The sequence below is a fragment of the Lipophrys pholis genome, assembly GCF_963383615.2.
Source record: "Lipophrys pholis genome assembly, chromosome: 1".
In the NCBI taxonomy this organism is placed as follows: Eukaryota; Metazoa; Chordata; class Actinopteri; order Blenniiformes; family Blenniidae; genus Lipophrys; species Lipophrys pholis.
Genome location: NC_137635.1, coordinates 44,995,861 through 45,015,598, shown reverse-complemented (window position 1 = coordinate 45,015,598; position 19,738 = coordinate 44,995,861). Strand labels below are relative to the sequence as shown.

At 42.4% G+C, this 19,738-nt stretch overlaps 2 protein-coding genes across 3 annotated transcripts; one reads left to right on the top strand and one right to left on the bottom strand.

Annotated features, from left to right (window-relative positions):
• Positions 1-959: 959 nt before the first annotated feature.
• Positions 960-10,237, bottom strand: LOC308113441 (protein NLRC3-like; the record flags this gene model as incomplete). Its single annotated transcript, XM_080469739.1, has 9 exons — positions 960-1,953; positions 2,180-2,210; positions 2,478-2,651; positions 3,347-3,520; positions 3,922-4,095; positions 5,393-5,566; positions 5,737-7,651; positions 7,862-8,064; positions 10,152-10,237. The coding sequence occupies 9 exons, from the start codon at positions 10,235-10,237 to the stop codon at positions 1,867-1,869; spliced, it is 3,018 nt and encodes a 1,005-aa protein (XP_080325865.1). The 3' UTR covers positions 960-1,866.
• A 3,557-nt stretch (positions 10,238-13,794) lies between these two features.
• On the top strand, positions 13,795-19,680 carry atp6v0b (ATPase H+ transporting V0 subunit b). 2 transcript variants are annotated; one of them, XR_013936172.1, is made up of 9 exons: positions 13,808-14,082; positions 15,296-15,344; positions 16,166-16,249; positions 16,330-16,407; positions 16,499-16,568; positions 16,641-16,692; positions 18,016-18,206; positions 18,313-18,417; positions 18,727-19,673. XR_013936172.1 is itself a non-coding variant. In XM_080484895.1 (8 exons), the coding sequence occupies exons 1-8, from the start codon at positions 13,998-14,000 to the stop codon at positions 18,337-18,339; spliced, it is 636 nt and encodes a 211-aa protein (XP_080341021.1). In that variant the 5' UTR covers positions 13,795-13,997; the 3' UTR covers positions 18,340-19,680. The 2 variants fall into 2 exon arrangements, 1 of the variants encoding a protein (XP_080341021.1); XM_080484895.1 differs by having other exon boundaries at positions 13,795-14,082; positions 18,313-19,680.
• Positions 19,681-19,738: the final 58 nt, after the last annotated feature.

Here is a 19,738-nt window from a genome sequence, read left to right as displayed (position 1 = left end):
TCAGCGTTTCTGCCTTTTGTCATGTTCTGTAAGGTTTCATTGAGGAACGGAGACAAAACAGAATGAAGTCGATTAGTGTTTGTCGAAAGAAGCAAATTAGCTCCCGAGATGAGGGTTTAATGTGAAAACAAGGCATAATGATTTAAGAAGATAGATAATGAAGTCAATAGAAACATTGCTTGTTTTGTTTTGCCTCCCGGTTTGCCAGCCTCTGTGTATATTTTGGTTTCTATTAAAACTACAAGTGGCAGCTTAGTACGACGTGAGAACAGAATCTATTACGTGGCCTGCTGCCCTTGTGACTCAGCTGATTTCTCATGTCTACAATTCTGGATGTGTAACGGAAGAGGAAATGGAGCTGCTAACCTTTTCGACAGCGTGACTCCTTTTGTCTGAGAGGACGAATCCCGCCACAGATTGACTCCAAAGACAAAAGGCGTTTTGCAACAAAGAAGCATTGTCAGAAGTGAATTGCCATTCCTAGAAATGGGCCTGATTTTATGCAGCCGTCAAACTCTTTCTCCTCCCGACTGACATGCTTCTTTGTACCTGCAACATTTTTGAACATTTATCACCAGAAACACGTCCCAAGTATGAGACACGGACTTCAATGGGGCTTTGTCATGAAAGGAATTTAAAAAAAAAAACTATGGAGTTTATTAAACATAGTGAAGCTCATTCGGTCCCTGTTTAATAAATGTGAGCTGCAGTGAAAGAACAGCTGATGTGTAAATACCACCCCCTAGTGGTAGAATAATCACATTTCACTGTTTGTTGAAGCGCTTAAACATATTAAGATTACAAGAGCAAATACAATTACCTAAGAAATTATTATTTTGCCTGAAAAATACTCTTCGTTTCCAACCAAAGTCTGATGAGATTAACAGTATTTAAAGATAAATACTAAATTACTAGTACTTTCAATGTAAAAGCCTTCATTGACCACTCATTATAAAGTTCCATTGAATCGAGAGTTTAAATCAGCGTATTTTATTTTGAAACACTTAAGCTCAAAGAGACTTTACAGATATCTGCATTCACAAAGAGGGAGAAAAACTAACCAGCTTTGGGGTTTTATACTCTGATTACTGTGGGAAAATTTCAGACACAAACACACTTTGACTTTGAGTCTATGTTTCAAGCTTCCTTGTGTCGTCCTGCCAGCGTCACTGGGAAACTAAGGTGATGGGAAACTGAAAAATCAACTGAGCCACAAATACTGAAACACCAAGAGGAACGTTAATGCGGCACTAACTTAATGCAAGGAGACGTTAATGGTGATCAGACTTTCTGTGGTGCGTTTAGGTGTCTAATAATAGTGAGACTGCAACACTTTTAGTAGATATTCCATAAAGCAGGCTACTGAAGTAATCAGTACAACTGAAAATAAAAGCATGCATCATTATCTCCATGTTGGCCAGAGAGAGAAATGAGTGAAACTCTGATAAAAAAAATTACTCATCTTTCAGACTTTTTCAGATGGATTGATTAGCAATCCATATAGTCTCTTCAAGCCTGAGGGACTGGTAACTAAGCCTGGCTGAGCTGTCAAACGTCCTCTCCCATCCAGGATTTGACATCTAAATGCAGTTAAAGAGGGCAAGTTATCAGAAGACGCAGCTGTGTGTCATCTGCATAACTGCGAAAGTTGATGCCATGTTTCCTTACGACATTCCCAAGTGGAAGCATGTGTAAATAAAACTGCAAAGGTAAATGCCACAGCAAATTACCAGAAAGATCATGTGATTGTGTATGAACTTGAGTGAATAGGAGACAAACGTGTGAACCGGAGTACAAATATTCCACTTGATCAGATGTACACAGACATGAAGACACATGGTAGAATACAAAAAGGTGTCCTGGAAATCAGAAGTCCCGACTTGTGGTGTATCTGCATAACGCAGAACTAAGGGCCCACGCCGCACATTCTCTCTCTGAGATGACTGGAATCCACTGCAAAACACAGAATAAGTCCATATTCAACAAGTTAAAATCAGTAGCAGGCTTTACAGGGACTGCAAACTCTGTAACTTCTGATTGTTTTTAAAAGATGTAGAAAATCAGCTGCTGTAATTGTGTTAAAGGAACATTTCCTCAGCCGCCAATAATCATCTGGATAAAATCTTCCTGTGAGGAGTGAAATTACGTTTGGGTCATCAGAACACTCGGCAGTCTTTACCTTTATTTGAAACCATGGGGGGGTATGCCACCTGCAGAGGGAGGAGAAAACAGAGGCGATCCATCAGTGAATGATGCTGCACGTTCAGAATGAAGAGAAGCAGATCTTCACTCCTGCTTCTCTCAGCTTCCATGTTACCGTGTTCGAGCGAACGTGCTAAGCGAGAGTCCTGAAGGCCTCATCAGCGGACAGATTTAGGGCCCATTCACCATTTTCTAAAATGGTTCTCCAGGTTTGACGGTGTTATTGTACAAACCTGCTGTGTTGCAACGCGGACTCGCTGTCACCGTTCACTGACCTCACAGTCTGCAGGCTGCAGTCGGGACTTTCCACAAGTCCAACAAACTGCTCCACCTCCGAACGCTGCAGGCTGTTGTGACTCAGCTCCAGCAGCTGCAGGCGGGAGGACGTGGAGCCGAGCGCCGACACCAGAGAGGCACAGCTCACCTCGGACAGACAACAGTGATTCAGACTGTAGAATTCAAACGACCACAGCAAACCGTCAGTCCAGACACTTCAAACGGACTCATCGTGTGGTGGATCCCGTTTACAACACAGTTTATGAAATCACTTGGTAAAAATGGTTTTCTATATTTACTGAAACTGTGGCTTATGTTGCAGGTATGAAATCAAATGTCTTCAAAGAAGAACTGCTGACATCTTATTGTGGTATTTAACAGTTTTAGACGGTTTAGGGATTTTAGCCATTTGGCTGCTTTAACCATTGTTCTTATTTTTAACCCATTTAGCAGTTTGAGCCATTTGGCTGTTTTAGTAATTTTTGCAAATTTAGTTTTTTGACTGTTCGAGCCATTGTAGTTCTTTGAACAATTTTAGCACTGTCAGCCATTCTAGCAATTTCAGCCATTTGCCAATCTCCGCTGTTTCACTTCTGTTGGTCAGTTACCGCCATGAGCTTTCGTTGCTTGCTTACGTGAAAATGTGATTCATATTTTACTTGACAAACCAGTGAACCGTTCTTTGGTTTCTTGAGTATCTGTCTCATTGTATGTTGTAGCAACCGTTGTGAAAATGCCTGTGTCGTGTATTTATTGTGCTAATGTGTGAACAAACTATCATGACACTCAGCGAGGACTTCTTGCTGTTTCAACTGCGGTGAACCGTTGTGATCACTGAAAACATCTCATTTACGAAGGTAAAACCGACCTCAGAGTCTCCAGTCTGCAGCGTGAACTCTCCAGGAAATCACAGAACCGCTTCAGTCCTGCGTCCTGCAGCGCGTTTCTGCTCAGGTCCAGATGTTCCAGGTGAGAGGGGTTAGACTGCAGAGCTGAGGCCAGATACCCGCAGCTGATCTCTGACAAATCGCACCAACTCAGCCTGGACATGGAGTCACAGAGTTGAAAGTTAAAGTTCTCTCACAAAAAGGAGATGAGTCGCATCCCTGCCAATCTTTGTGCCAAATTATTCATTATGACCGCAAATGGGCAATCAGAGTAGAAACAATATCAGCATCATGGCACATGCAACTTCCGAGAGTAAATGGACTGTGTAGATGCTAAGAACTGTAGGTGTTAGGATAATCCTGTGGATGAAGTTCAGAAGTGTGTCGCACACAAAGACATACTAACAAAAAGGGGAAAAAAATGCAAACTGTTGAAAATTGAAGTTATCTCGGGAACAGGAGCTCAAAGTCTAAAAAAATCCAGTCATAAAAGGGTTAAAGAACCTTGTGCTAAATATGAATGCTGAGGGTTAAATACTGAAGCATTTTGTCTGACCCAAGAGCCTCCAGCCTGCAGAGTGGACTCTCCAGAAACCCACAGAGGTGCTTCACCCCTGAATCGGACAGGAAGTTGTCTCCCAGCTCCAGGCGTGTCAGGCGTGAGGGGTTGGACATAAGAGCTGAGACCAGAGACGCACAACTGATCCCTGACAAACAGCAGTCCAGCAATCTGAGGATGAAAAAGACACAGAGACGCAGATAAGCTCATGTCCAACAAATCATCTTTTAGACTCTGTGGTTACAGGAGAAACATCAGTGATCACAACTCGGTAGAAACAAAAGCAAATAAAATAAATTGCTCTTCTCTCTATGTAGTAGAAACAAAAGCTGATCTCCTCTGTACACATGGGGCATTTCATCAATAATCAAGCTCAATTCCAGAATTACCATGTGTTCCAAACTATAAATTGAGCTTTTTTCAGTGGCTGATCATGTAACACATATTAAAAAGCAACTTATAGATATAAATCAGTATATACCAGTGTGTACCACTAGATGTCTCTGTATAACAAAGGTAAGCTAATACAGTAACACAAAAAAAACCTCCATTATTACTGTATTTGACTGGCAGTTCAAGAAAAATGTCCCCATAAAGAAAAATCTACACAGCAGAATTTAAAGTGTAGATTATATTTCTCTCAATTCTTGGTTGAACCAACACCAGCATACTGGAGCATCTATAATGTGTTTTCAGCATGATATACAACCAGATCGGACATATGTCCAATTTTCTCTAAAGTATCTTAGTTCAAAATACAGAAAAGTACAACTCAAAATATCCCTCTGATATTATTACATGGAGTATTTAACCTTCACTGGACTTCAATTTGAGAGTTTGGCCTCCAACATACACAATAAAGAGTCGTGAGCTCACCCCAAAGCCTCCAGTCTGCAGTGTGGACTCTCCAAGAGATCACACAGCTGCTTCACCCCAGAGTCTCACAGCTGGTTTCCCCCCAGGTCCAGATGTTCCAATGGTTTCAGGGAGATCAGGGCTGAGAGCAGCGAAGCGACGCTGATCTGTGACAACCTGCAGTTCACCAACCTGGAGAAAGAGTCAAAGGTGTGAGTGCAAATAACATTTTTGTTCACAAATCTTCAGCCAGTGTTGACGCTGGATTGTCGGCGCTGTGTGGGTCAATTTCAGTTGAATTTACATCCATTAGTGGGAGGAAGATGCTCTAGATGTTAACGTTTCTTCGAAGAAATGGACTGATGAACTAATAAAGAGAAGAAGCAACTTACTTATTTGTTACAATTAAACTATAACATTATACTCTCCACAGATGACAATATCATAGGTGAATATGAAGTTATTCATGATACATTTCTTCAAGGTATTTCATTAAGGATCCTTGGTTTGCAGAAGATGCTCACTGGCAGTTCTATCATGTGTTTTTTTATATTCTAAGAGAAAGAAATTTAGAAATACAAGCTCACAAAAGAACTCCAGTCAGTAAACTGACCTCAGGCTCTCCAGTCTACAGTTTGGACTGTTGAGTCCACCACAGAGAATCTTGACTGCGGAGTCCTGCAGCTCGTTTCCACTCAGGTCCAGATCAGTCAGAAGGGAGGGGTTCGACTTCAGAGCGGAGACCACCACCTCACAGTGAGTCTCCGAGAGTCCACAGTCAGTCAGTCTGTCAGCACAGACACAATAAAAAGAAATGCATCAGTTCAAAGAAAACACATAATGTGTCATTCATCCAATGAAAAACTGTCAGATTCATCCAGCTGGATGTTTAGTATTTGTGTAGATTATGTATGCAGGAGCTTTATGACGCTCAATAATGTCCATACCCCGACTCACCGGGCATTTCTGAAGTTCCTCACAGCTGGGATCAGTCTCCGTCGACCCTCCTCTGATGTGTTGTACTTCTCCAGGTCCAGCTCGTCCAGAACCTGGTCTGACATCTGCAGCATGTAGGCCAGAGCTGAGCAGTGAACCTCAGACAGTTGTTCTGATCTGGTCTCTGACCTCAGGAACCTTTGGATCTCCTGATGTACTGAGAGGTCCTTCATCTCCATCAGACAGTGGAAAATGTTGATGCTTCTGTCAGGAGACACTTGGTCATTGTTCATCTGCTTCAGGTTGTCGACAATTTTCTGAGGTGTTTCCTGACTGGTCTCCGTGTGACCCAGCAAACTTTCTAAAAGTCTTTGGTTGGATTTCAGACAGAGGCCATGAAGGAAGCGGACAAACAGATCCAGGTGACCGTTTTCGCTTTGGAGTGACTTCTCCACGACTCTCCTCAAGAAGATATCCAGAGGTGAAGAATCTCTGTTGTTGTCGTCATCCTCCACCTCTTCTTCGTCACTGAAATCAGGGTTGTAGTCATCATCATCATCCTCATTATACTCGTCATCATCATCATCATCGTCGTCTTGATCGTCTGTGGATGGATTATCCCAGTCTTCTCCCAGGAAGGTCTTCAGAACGTCTGTGTTTCTACTGTTGTAACAGTGGAACATGTAGACTGCAGCGAGAAACTCCAGAACACTCAGATGGACAAAGCTGTAAATGGGTTTCTGGAAGATCAAAGAGTCACTCTTGAAGATCTGAGTACACACTCCAGAGTACACAGAGGCGTCTGTCAAATCCAGACCACACTGCTCCAGGTCTTCTTGGTAGAATATAATGTTTCCTTTCTCCAGATGTTCAAAAGCCAGCCTGCCTAGTTTCAGAAGAACCTCCCTGTCAGCCTCCATCAGCTCCTGTGGACCAGTCTCAGATCCCTGATGGTACTTGAACTTCTTCCTCTTTGTCTGAACAAGCACAAAGTGGGAGTACATGTCAGTCAGTGTCTGGGGCAGCTCCAATATCTGCTCTTTGGTCAACATGTGCTCCAGAACTGTAGCAGTGATCCAGCACAGGATTGGGATTCGACACATGATGTGGAGGCTTCTGGATGTCTGGACGTGGGAGATGATTCGTCTGCATAGGTCCTCATCACTCAGTTTCTTCCTGAAATACTCTTCCTTCTGGGCGGCAGTGAAGCCTCGCATTTCTGTCAGCCTGTCCACATATGTTGGAGGGATCTGATTGGCCGCTGCGGGTCGGGAAGTGATCCAGACCCGAGCCGAGGGCAGCAGATTCCCCCGGATGAGGTTTGTGAGAAGCGCGCTGACTGAAGACTTGTGTGAGACATCGACCACCAGCTGGGTGCTGCTGAAGTCCAGAGAAAGTCTGCTTTCATCCAGGCCGTCAAAGATGAACAACAGCTTGCAGACAGCCAGCTCCTCTGCTGTCAGCTTCTGTAACGCTGGATGGAAAACTTGGAGCAGCATGAGCATACTGTACGGCTGCTCTCTGATCAGGTTCAGCTCCCTGAAGGAGAGCACCACCAGCACACTGACGTCCTGGTTCTCCAGGCCCTCGGCCCAGTCCAGAGTGAACTTGTGCACCGAGAAGGTTTTTCCACTGCCGGCCACGCCGCTGGTCAGAACCACTCGGATGTGCCTGTGCTGCTCAGCTGAGGCTCTGAAGATGTCCTGACACCTGATGGTAGTGTCACGGAGGCTCTCCTTCCTGGAAGCTGTCTCCAGCTGCATCAGCTCAGGTTCCTCCGGAAGCTGCTCACTGTGTCCCTCTGTGATGTACAGCTCAGTGTAGATGTGACTGAGGAGGGTTTCTCCTCCTGGTTCATCACTTCCTTCAGTCACACGTTCACACCTGCTCTTAAGACCCTTCTTATGTTCATCTAAACCCTGCTGCAGACCAACACCTGTTCAAAGACCACAGCGACAATCAGACTGAACACAAACGAACGAACTCCATAGTGGATCTCCATTTATTTAAAGGCACTCTGAAGTATTGCGCTGTTCTTTGTTGTGGTACTTGTATTCATGTTTTGTGGGTGTTTCTTTGCTTTTTACCACCACAGATGACCTATCTGGCAAAACAGCAATAATTGAATAAGGTCAATGATTCTTACTCTGTATGCAGAAGGATTTTTCTGCACAGTGAGGACACCAGGAGACTCCTGATGAAACCTTCTGGTCCCCGTATGAGCTGCTGCACAGTCTGCAAAGCCGGTGTCCACAGCTCAGAGGAGCCAGATCCCTCAGGACATCCTGACACAACTCACAGCAGGACAGACACTCATCCTCACAAACATCCCTCCTCCTCCTCCTCTCTCTGTGGACACAAAGAAGCGGTGAAGACCATTCATACCAAGTCATGCCACGCTGGCGGACGCCATTGTTGTTATTGTCCATCTACTATTTATCAAGGACGTGGTGCGCAGCATGCGCGGTAACTGCATTTCTGCTGTCTACGAGGAAACGAGCCCCCCCGAGTGTTTCTATTAAGTGTAATTTTCTCCTGTCTACACGGGTGACGGAGCCAGAAAGTTTTCGAAAAGTTCCACTTTGGTAGCCGTTTTCAAACCCAAAACACAACAACAGCTTTGCATTTTCACTTGAAATTGGTGCCGTGCAAATGGGCCCTTATTCTCTCACAGAAACATGCTGGTTGTCACCCTGATGGTGAGGCTCTCCTTGCATTGGAATACACACAAGGGGAAAGGCATTGGCGGGAAACTGCTAGTGATCATTGAAGACATGTAGTTTAACAAGTCAACCTGCAGAGGGCTTGTTATGTCGCTGTGAAGATTCTGCCAACAATTACTAATTTCATGAACATCTCGCAAGAATATGCCAATGTTACCTGGTAAGATATACAGACAAACATTGAGGTGAAAACGAGAACCTCTTACTTTGTTGCTCTGGGCTCAAGAGAAGTAAATGACGGACTTCTGATGTTACTGTCATGCTGCCACTGGATGGTTAAAACACTTCCGCATTAACTAGCTCTCCCAGCAGTCTAAACCTATGGCAGCAGCACTGAGTTTATGATCCATGGTGAACTGAACCAGCTTGACCGTCATCAAATCAGAACATTGTGGTGAAAACTAGAACCTCTTACTTTGTTTGCCTGGGCTCAGGGCTGAAGTTTGGAGGGATGTCGTTGGACCATTTGCTCTTTATGGACGACCTGCTTGACAATGAAGATCCTGATGATTGTCTGACGCACAGACCGCTGCAAATTAAAAAAAAAAAAGAAAAAAGGAACCCATTTTGTTTCATCTTTATGGCACAACTTACAAGATAGTTACAACATGTAACTTTGAAAGAAAACATACTAAAAAGAACAGAGAGAGAGAGAGAGAGAGAACTATATATAAAGACAGTTTTACTGCCATTGAAATTGATTGTGCTTTCTGCATTAAAGAACTCTCCAAACAGTCGAGACCTCCAGCAGCAAAAGCACTGTAAAGTAAATGTAAACTTTAACCTCACCATTACATTTTTGTTTGTCACATCTTGACTCAATGAGCTTTCTAAACCGACAGCAGCAAGAGTAGGAAAATGCTCCAAGGTAATCTAAACCAGCACAAACTAGAAGTCTTATCAAAAGAGATAGAAGCTTCAAAGTAGAGTCTGCTTTACCTTCCTGAATTGTTGAAATCACAGTCTGGCTCAGATGGACAACATATTTCAAGATCAATTACAGAGTACTGAGCTCGACCAACAGAAACAGGAAGCCAAAGACTGAAGCGCACTGTCACATTAAAGTTCTAGTTTTCATAAATTGGCTTCATTTTGCAGCCTCATTGTGTTTGATGGTCCAGACTGTTGATTGGACCAGAGGCCGTCTGCAGACTGGCTGCTGGAGAGAGACGATGTTGCTGCGAGAGGCTGCTGCTGCTGATCTCTGCAATACAGTCGGTCAATCTTCAGTACACACAGGGGGATTTCCTTATTTTAAAAAAATTATAAAAAAAAAAAAAGATGAAAAAAGAATACGATAAAACTGACCCTCTCACCCTCCAATAAGAGCCCGTTAATGACCTCCTGATACATCACAATTGTAATGTCAAGAGGCAATCTAGGGTGCCCTATGATGGAAAGGTTTGAACCATACAAGTAGTACACACTGAAAAGTTTGAGAACTACTGTTTTTGTTTTGTTAGTTTTAAACATCCACGACGGCACAAAGGAGCATTGAATGAATATCTCCCCCCCAAAAACTAACTGCAGCAGCAGAGTCTGATCCTGGTCCTACAGCCCAAAAGAAAGATAGGGCCTATTCAGACCTGATGTTAACATGTGTTCCAGGTGATCAGAATCATATTTGGCAAGCCCTGACACAGACTGTTTACACTTGTCCATATCATGCGTTTTGAGCGAACCGCATGAGATTGGATTGTCTCGGTCTCTTACTTTGTGCCTTTGGGTTCTAGAGATGTACTGAGGTCCGGTAGAAGACCTGTGACCTCTGGTCGGTTCTCCGGTTCGTCCCCATCCATCGCCTTCAGTATGAGAGGAGAAACACAAGAATCTGTGTGATGATCTCAAAAACTAGCTGTTTCTTATGACACAGGACAAAGACGGGAAACTGTACTTCCACAGCGAATGTCTGCATCGTGGGGATTGAAAGTGTTTTGCAACAACAAACATTGAAACGCAACAAAGAACCAACAGAATGAAAATGTAAGTAAAACTTGAAAACCGGTTAAAAATCAGACCTGCAGCTCATGAAAGAAACCTTGTTGGATAAATCAGATATAGAATATCTGTTCATTGATTATTCCATGGATGGATGATCTTTCATTTTTTCCGGCAAGTGATGAAGCATGACTCAGCTTAACTCAAATATTTCATATGGTTCAATGGCACAACAACATATTGTTGAGTCAATCCGGTCAGACCGGGGGGGGGGTTGTGTTAGATAGCAACATGTAATATGAGCCAAAGCTTCCGAGTCCTGTTTCGAAATGCTCAGACCTGCACACGCATTCTGTCTGTTGAGGAAGATGAAACCTCAAGCTTGTGTGTATTGTTTGCTTATAATACCAGTTGTGGTGCTTCGTAATGTGGAAAACAGTTGTTACTTCTTTGATTTGAAATATCTTTATTTTGAACGTGTAAAGAAAGAAACAAAACAAGCAGAGAGAGAGAGAGAGGAATGGAAACAACATACAAAATGAGTGAACAAAAATAGGAGAGACAACACCATCCGTCTTCAAAATCTGTTTTAACTTAACTTGAAGTTTTAACTTAGTTAATTCTACCCCTTTGCATCTTTGTCGTTAACTTCACTTTTAAGTTGAGTAATAACTTTTTCCTAATTTAACATCAACCTTAATGTGTCCATACACCAAAATATTGACAGTTTCAATTTTCGACAACAGTTACAGCTCATCCATCAATCAATGCAACACCATAGACAAACAAACCCTCATTATCATAACCAAACCTTGGACCTCACCAGAATCAACTCTTGAGTTTAATCATGGCTTCATTTCCACACATAAATTGTTCCAAAGCTTGACTCCTCACATGGTAACACAGAAACTTTTCACGGCAGTGTGGACTTTATTAGTCTTTAACTGTAACTTTCCCCTTAAATCCCAACTTTTCTCTCTTTCACAGAACAATTTCTGAATGAAGTCAATCGTGGTGACGTGTATTTTCTTATATGACATACGGATTACATGTAACATCATTATGTCTTTTTCCTATGTGATCATATAATATGCAGTGTTTCGAAATCAGACCAAGGGTTGAAGTTCCACCTCATTATGATGGGGGGCCTCTGAACAAAGATCGATGTTCTGTGCTGATTCTAACGTTTTGACTATTATCTTATGTTTTATTATGCACTAAATATGTAACTCACATGTTTTGCAGTTTTCTTAGACGGTATATAAAGCCAGCCTGAACTTTGATACGGAGAGAAAGCATATTCGAAGCCAGCTTCTCCCCCAGACCTATTCCACCGGTCTGTGGTTTTCCTGATGCTGTTTAACATTAAACATCTTTAATTCAAACAAAGAAGCATCGTCGAAGCAGTTCTTTTTCAAGCCTTTCATCTCAGCTGATTTCCCACAGTGGCTTTACACATTATCTGAATAGGTGTAAGCTCCACAAGATCCATGCATTTTAAAGTTTTAAATTGTTCACGAAAGCCGATATCGTGAACTTTTCTTATTGGTCATTTTTGGCAGAATAAACAGTCTTTGTAATTAGCTTGCATAAGTATTTCCCCATACCTCCACACATGTAAGTTAACGAGGTAAAAACCTGGAAAATTGCAAAGAAGCTATTTTAAAAAGTACAAGAATATGAATGTTAGCTGAAGTTACATCAGTTAGTGGAGGAAGATGCTCTATAATATGGATGTTAGCCCTGAAAGAAACAAATTTATGAACAAATGACAGCGATAAGAAGCAGCAACAAAATAACTGAGATAAACTATCAAGAAGCAGACGGCACTTAGGAATGAAGTGTTATTTTTCCATGCCAATGCTCGTCTTTATGTTGCTGTCAGGAGGACTTCTTAGTTCAGGATTAGACTGTGAATCCTTCTCCAGTAAACCTAGGATTGTGTCATAGTCCAAGCCAATAAAACAATTACTAAAACTGATAGTTAAAAGAGTAGGACAGAAAAGGCAGTGGAAAACTAACAGATCTACCCTTTATAGGATACAACGCCTTCAGATAGTGCCACACTGTAACAAAGTCACAGGGGTTATAAAAGGGATCTGCTACTAACTTGATAATGACAAAGGTAATTAGTTTAGAGTAAAATTCAACACAGCCATACAGTGAAAATCTGAATCACTCACTGCGTGTGCGTCCTCCTGGTGTGTTGACTTCAAATGAAATAGGAAAGTGCTTCTCTCAGGTGAGCTCCTCCCATCCGCTTGTACAAATAAACAGATCCAAAGTACATGACCACAGGTGAGGGTGGGTATCGAGACGGGCTGGATTTTAAACATTCTGAGGATTGTACTGTGTGTGTGTGTGTGTGTGTGTGTGTGTGTGTGTGTGTGTGTGTGTGTGTGTGTGTGTGTGTGTGTGTGTGTGTGTGTGTGTGTGTGTGTGTGTGTGTGTGTGTGTGTGTGTGTGTGTGTGTGTGTGTGTGTGTGTGTGTGTGTGTGTGTGTGAATTGTTGGGAAATAGAGGCGCATCACAACCTTTTTCTGATGCAGGGTTAAAGCTGCAACCGAAACAACCTACACAAACTGTTGGCTGTTGTTATCTGATGGTACAGACCAGCCTCGTCAGTGTGTGACACTGGGCATCTTTTTGTTTTTCTGGGAGTACCTGACTCACATTTTCATTCAGTAAAAAGTCTTGAACATCAATACAAATGACTTATATTCTTTCTTTGTGCATGCAGACTAAATGCACTCTTTTATGGGTTTTTTTTTTTGGTTTTATATTGTATATTAAAGTTAATTGTATGAACCCCAAATACAAATAACATGTATGTTCGCAATGTAAATTGGAACATAAGAATCAGTTGAATGAATTTTCGAACTCTTGTATCAATATAATGAGGTGAATTCAGAGGCTCTATATGGGACTATAAATTCATATGTATCAAACCGTGTCAAATAGTATTGTACTGTATCACACAATGCCGTACTATATCTATCCCACTGTGCCAGAAATGTTTGGAATTGTAGTTGTTTATAGATTATCACATTGTGATGTTTGACTCTTCTGCATTAAAGAAAAGTATTTAAACTTTCCAACATTTCATGAATGAACGTCTTCATTCACCTGCATTCACACACGCACACACGCGTGGCACCACAGCGCCCCTCCGTGGCCTTGACGCACACTGCAGCCACTGCAGCGGGACGCATTCCAATACCGTGTGAGGTTATGTAACAAAACTCACTTAAATGTGTATTTCTAATTTGTATTTATTTATGTTGATAATTTACCGCTGCGTTACTGTGTTTCGAGGTATTACGTGACGGATGGATGGATATTTTGTCTCACACTCTGCGGTGAGGAGGTCGTGTTGTCAGGAGGGAGTAGGAGGAGAAGAAGTGTAACCGAACGCCCCCTCGGATTCCTGTCACATGCTTCTCGGGTTTGGATCAGCTGACTTCGGCCATCAGCTTCTCCTTTTTGATGAGCCTCTTCCTCCTCCATCGGCTCACGGCGCCTTTCAAACCGCTGCAGCCTCGTTACCGGAGCCTCACCGGCGTCATTTCCCCAGCCTGCCCCCGGAGCATCTCTGATTTAGCAGCTCGGACCTCTGGATAGATGCTGCTTGAGTGGATGATGAACGGACACGCTATTCTCTACACGGGGGTCACTCTGGCCTTCTGGACCACCATACTGATCGTCGGTAAGGTTATATCCTCCACGAAATCAACTTATGGAAATCTAGTTCTCCCGTTTCTATTTAGTCTGTCATCACAATCGGTGTTTTTTTCTTAATCGTAGTTGTACTGACAGCTGTAGTGGAGAACCCGGTGTTGAGGACTAACTGGCTTCCCTGTAGACTGGTGACTGACTCCCTTTAGCGTCCACGAGTAACCGCTGATGTTAGAATAAGACCCACAAACGTTACGACTTGTCGAAACATTAGTGTGAATGCGGCTGAACGGCATTCGCTGGGCCGAAACAAATTTTTTAACATCTACATTTGCTCGCAGAAATGACGCTCAAGGAAGTCGGTCACTCGTTAACTGGGAAACCAGTCAATCCGAAACACCGGCTAAAGCTAGGCTAATCGGCAGTGGGGGGGTGTTTATACTATCTTTCTGACAATTTTAGATAACAACGTTTATATTATTTACACACGATAGCTGTACATTAAAACATCTGTGGTAGTCAAATATTCTAATTCAGAAGTAACTGGGTTTAGATTTACCTTGGCATTATGCTCGCTTGTAGCCAACGATAAGCTAACATAGCGAAATGCGACAAATATAAAAATGTTTGAACTTAAAACTGACAGTTCGAATTCATATTGACGAGCCTTCATGTTTCCTGAATGCTGTTTGTGGCAACACGTATTCGTGTTTTCCTTAATAGTTTGTCATTTAGGTGAGTGTAAGGTTAGCTGGATGCTAAGTTAAAGTTAGCAGTTTAGTTAAAAGAGGAACTTCTGCACTTTTCACATGAACATGAGTTCTTCTCACACTGATGCTACACATTTTTTCCACATATGAGTGTGTTTCACACACAGCTAATAATACAAGAATATCTACCACTAACGCACAGTGCAGTAATAGGCCATCTGACACTTTGGAAGCCCATCGGACCATATTATCTGTGAAATAGATGATTGTACTTAAAATTCTATGTGCATGTATATATATATATATATATATATATATATATAAATAGTTCCTCTAGGATCTAGCTCCGGCCACTATTGCCTCAACAATCTTCAGATTATGTTCTTGTTCTTGTCTTAATGTGGCTGTTGCATTTCAGGTCTGAGTCCATAATTACACCCACCTTTCTGCCTTGATTTAGTGCTTTAAGGATTTATTGATTTAATGGTAGCAGTACTGTAAGGTACACGTTTTAACTCCTGTTTGTTCCTGCAGGGATCTGCTACACCATATTCGACCTTGGATTCCGCTTTGATGTGGCATGGTACGTAAAACCCGTCCCCAAATGAGTGGGATTAATAGGGATTTCTATGATGATGATACTTTCCACTAAATATTTTTGAATCTCGCAGATTGAAAAGTATAGCACGTAATCCCAAACAATGACATTTTCTAGATTTCATGATACGTTTTTTTTTTTTTTTATGGGATCGGACAAACTGCGAGAACCTAAGATAGTTTTAGTGGCTGTGACAGATTGAGAGCCAGCCCTCTATCTGATCATGAAGTATCAGTGTTACTCCATAGTCTGTGTGAAATTTAAATATATCACTTTGTCATCAGAGACTCTACAGCAAAGTCTTTTTATGCCAATACTTGTACCTGATATATCCTACTGTCTTAGACCCTGCATGTGTGTGTCGTTTGATTACAAAAATAAAACTTGCAGCCCGACATCCTAACGACATCGTTTCTGCCGTTTCCATGGAAACTGACATCATTTTCAAGACATTGGCATGTAAACGCGAAACTTTTCTGAACTGAAAACACCAAAAAAAAAGATGCGTTTCCACTTGAATTGCTGTCACATACAAAAGGCCCAAGTGGGATCTTTTCATTAGGAGATTGCCTGTGTCGCCTCTCAGCTGCAAGCTTTATCGTTTTAAACCGTGAAGTATTCGAACATTTCTTGTTTCCTGTTTTTAAAATGAGGAAGTTACGAATGGATTTTAAATGAAACATAGAAGGCCGATGAATTCTTTCCAGAGGACTAAATGCTTACATTTTTAGAGAGATCCAAGCTTTTCTGAGGGCGTAGACCAGTGAATAAAAAAAAGTCTTTTCTTCTTTTCTTGTGGCTGGCAGGTTCCTCACAGAGACTTCTCCCTACATGTGGGCCAATCTGGGCATCGGCCTCGCCATCTCTCTGTCTGTGGTGGGAGCCGCCTGGTCAGTACGCTCCAGAAACGATCTGGTTTCCTTCTCTCGCACCGAGTGGATTTTAACTTGTGAATCTGTGCGTCTTCCAGGGGGATCTACGTCACCGGCTCCAGCATCATCGGAGGCGGAGTTAAAGCGCCACGAATCAAAACCAAGAATTTAGTGAGGTGATCCATTCACTGTGGACGGGTTTTGTTGAGTAACCGTCTGGTTTTGTACAGAAGGCAGAAAGAGTAACCGCTCATGTTTCCTCTTCAGTATTATCTTCTGTGAAGCTGTGGCCATTTATGGGATCATCATGGCCATCGTCATCAGCAACATGGCCGAGGTGAGCAACGACTCAATGGAAACTTAAATTCGAGAGGATTGTTTCCTCAACGAGACTCTTTTTCTTCTCCAGAATTTTAGTGGAACAACCCCCGAGACCATCGGAGCACGAAACTACCAGGCCGGTAAGGGAAACGCTCCATCAATCATGGGGAATGATACGAAGCTGCACAACTCTGTCATAGGCAAATTTCCTGGTTTCGATCTAACGGGACGGCATTAAGAGCGTTGAAGCCCGAATTGCTCTGTGCGTTCCAAACGTTGTCAGGCGTCCCTTCAATTGGCGTCAGTCCATCATGTGGAATGTTTCTTAACATCCATGAAACAGGTTTAAAGCTGTTAATACAAGTTTTAAGGTCTTGATGAAAAGCTTTCACAATATGGAACGTAAACAAGCATTTACTTTATTTTATTTTCAATTTAAATACCAGACAGATTTTTGAAAATGGTCTAATCTCTGATAGAAACAGGCAGGATGGTGAGAGAGAAGAGTGGATGTCACGACACACCACCCCGAATAAGTTCAGATATAATTTTATTGTCCTTGTGGGGATTTTATTTAATTTTTTTTGAATCGGCCTGTACAGCATTACATGTATCAGGTGTAATTTAAGCGTGTAATCGTGGAAAAAAAAGCTGCAGTGGGTCTATTTGGAAAAATGACCCTGGGGTACCCCTGTGGAGTAGAAAAGAATGTGGTGCAGTTTGCTGGGAACAATAACATTTTTTTTAGGGAATTTTAAAGAATCGACCTTGACATTTCAATTAGGAGTGATTTTAGTGGGATTGTGGGGAAATAAAAAATGCTACAGTGAATCCTGGGCTCATATAAGAATAGAAAGAACAGGAATGTGGTGCCGTTTGCTGAAAACAACTTGATTAGAATTTTTAGGAAATGTTCTGCCTGTACAGTAATATGACGTATTGTGTGATTTAAGTGTGTAATTGTGAAAAATGTTGATGATGATGTCAGTATTTGGCCACAGACGGTACAGTGTACACTATTTAAAAAAATTTTTTTTAAGTTTACTTAAGTTGCACCCACCGAATTTAAAAAAAAAAAAAAATAATATATATATATATATATATATTTGTACATATACCGAAAAGGCCGCACTTGTCTATAAGCACAGGTGTTCCGGTTTCCCTGGTGCCCCTGCTACCTGGTGACTTCTGCCACCAGCCGTGAGCAGCAGGTGACGTTAAAATAAGATAAAGAAACGGTACGATACTTTAATGGAAATGCGGTTAAATGGCGTTCGCCAGGACCGCTGTGGATTTCGATCCGGTTTTTAACATCTGCTGTGAAATGGAATGCTTGAGGAAGCCCGTCGCGGCTTCAGGTGGAGTAAGGCCGAGTAGGGAGACGTGGAAAAGCGCTGTCGGGACTGTTCTGGAACGCTTCATCACCGCTTGGCAAGAGTCCCGATGTGTTTCCCTCCCTCCAGGTTACTCCATGTTCGGAGCGGGCCTCACCGTGGGCTTCTCCAACCTGTTCTGTGGGATCTGCGTGGGGATCGTGGGCAGCGGGGCGGCTCTGGCCGACGCCCAGAACGCCAGCCTCTTCGTCAAGATCCTCATCGTGGAGATCTTCGGCAGCGCCATCGGCCTGTTCGGGGTCATCGTAGCCATCCTGCAGGTGAACATAACCGCTTGTTTTTTTTTTTTTTTTTCCCTCTCTGCCATATTGTGGTGGTGGTTTCCTCCGAGGTGCAGACAATACAGCTTTTCTTCTCTCCCCGCAGACGTCCAAAGTAAAGATGGGCGACTAGAAGACGCAGCCTCACCGGCGGCGCGGAGGAGAAGACACACTGCTGGAAATATATGATGGATTATTGTGTAAATACATGGTAAATTATTTAAACGTCTCTATCGGCCTGGTGTTGTTTTTAGCCACACGGGAGAGAAATTCCAAATTCAGAATGAGGAAACCGGGTTGGGAGGGGAAATCGTTTTTTCTTTTCGTTCTGCTCTTGTTGGACGATGGTTAAAAATGACACCAGAGTATTTGAAACTATTTGTGTGAGTGTATGCGTGTGCGCGTGTGTGTGTCCTGAACATGTGATTCTTTTCTTTCATCGTGAAGCATGAGGTTGTTTATAATTGTAGCCTGGTCTGTCCGTTCTTATTTTATTTAATCTGTTCTGTTCCTTCCAAAGGCCACAAAACAGGATCAAGAGAGTTTTCTAGTCGGAGTGTTGATCTGTAATGGAGTCACGACACTTTGGGAGCGTCAAGCTGTTGTCTGATTACGTTTGTTATTCTCACATTCGTGCAACGGTTTGAAACTTCCTGAACTGCAAGCTAAATCTGTCCTCTCCTTTCTTTTTTACGGAATATTAAGTTGGGGCCCATTGTGCAAGTAAACATATAAGCGGGAATAAAACGCCGTTTTACTGCTAAAATAAATTCAGATTTCAATCTTTCTTGCTTTGAATGTATGACACGTAAAATATTACCCCCCAAAAATCTGCAGATGGGCGAGCTCATGTTGTAATACTACTTTTATGCCACTAGATGGTGTCTCTAGTTGGCTACAGCAACTCACAGCTGCCCCCTACTGCCTCACACCGGCACTACTCAAACCTTCCATATTGTACCTTCTTAAAGGTTGCTCTGTGTTTGTAGATATTCATCATTAAAGCTTTACGGTCTGTGTTTGGACGTACTTCTGAGTTGGCGGGTTATTTTTCTAAACGTCTGCCTCCGTCGGATGGCAGTAGAATGGATCGGGTGGGGAATAAATAATGACACACAGTCTTAACGTATTATTGACTAACGCATCATTCCGGAGACGGACCGCGCCAGAAGTTTTGACTCGACTCTTTTCCTTGTGATACTTTTTTTTTTTTTTTTTTTTTTGAAGCGTGTGAACATCAGATGTCGTTAACCTGGTTTGGACAAAACTTTTTTTTTGCTGCACCAGGTTCTGCACCACCAAACCCAGGCTTTCAGTGACTGTAGATGGTACTGTGTGTGTGTGTTTGTAACAGTAATGTGATGGTGGTCTGAGAATTGCTCATTGTTTTTGACCCTGTGTATAAAAAAAAATATAAAATCCTTCTGCCTTCATAAATGTTCTCGAGAAAATAAAATGATTCCATCCAACTCTGGATTGTTTATTTTATCTTCACGCGCTCGCACGACTGCTTTCAGTGTTCACCTTCATCC

Coding starts and splice junctions, on each gene's coding strand:
- atp6v0b (XM_080484895.1), top strand. CDS start 13,998: ATGCTGCTTGAGTGGATGATGAACGGACACGCTATTCTCTACACGGGG. Junction 16,693..18,015: donor AGCACGAAACTACCAGGCCG/GTAAGGGAAACG, acceptor CCCTCCCTCCAG/GTTACTCCATGTTCGGAGCG. Junction 18,207..18,312: donor TCATCGTAGCCATCCTGCAG/GTGAACATAACC, acceptor CTCTCCCCGCAG/ACGTCCAAAGTAAAGATGGG.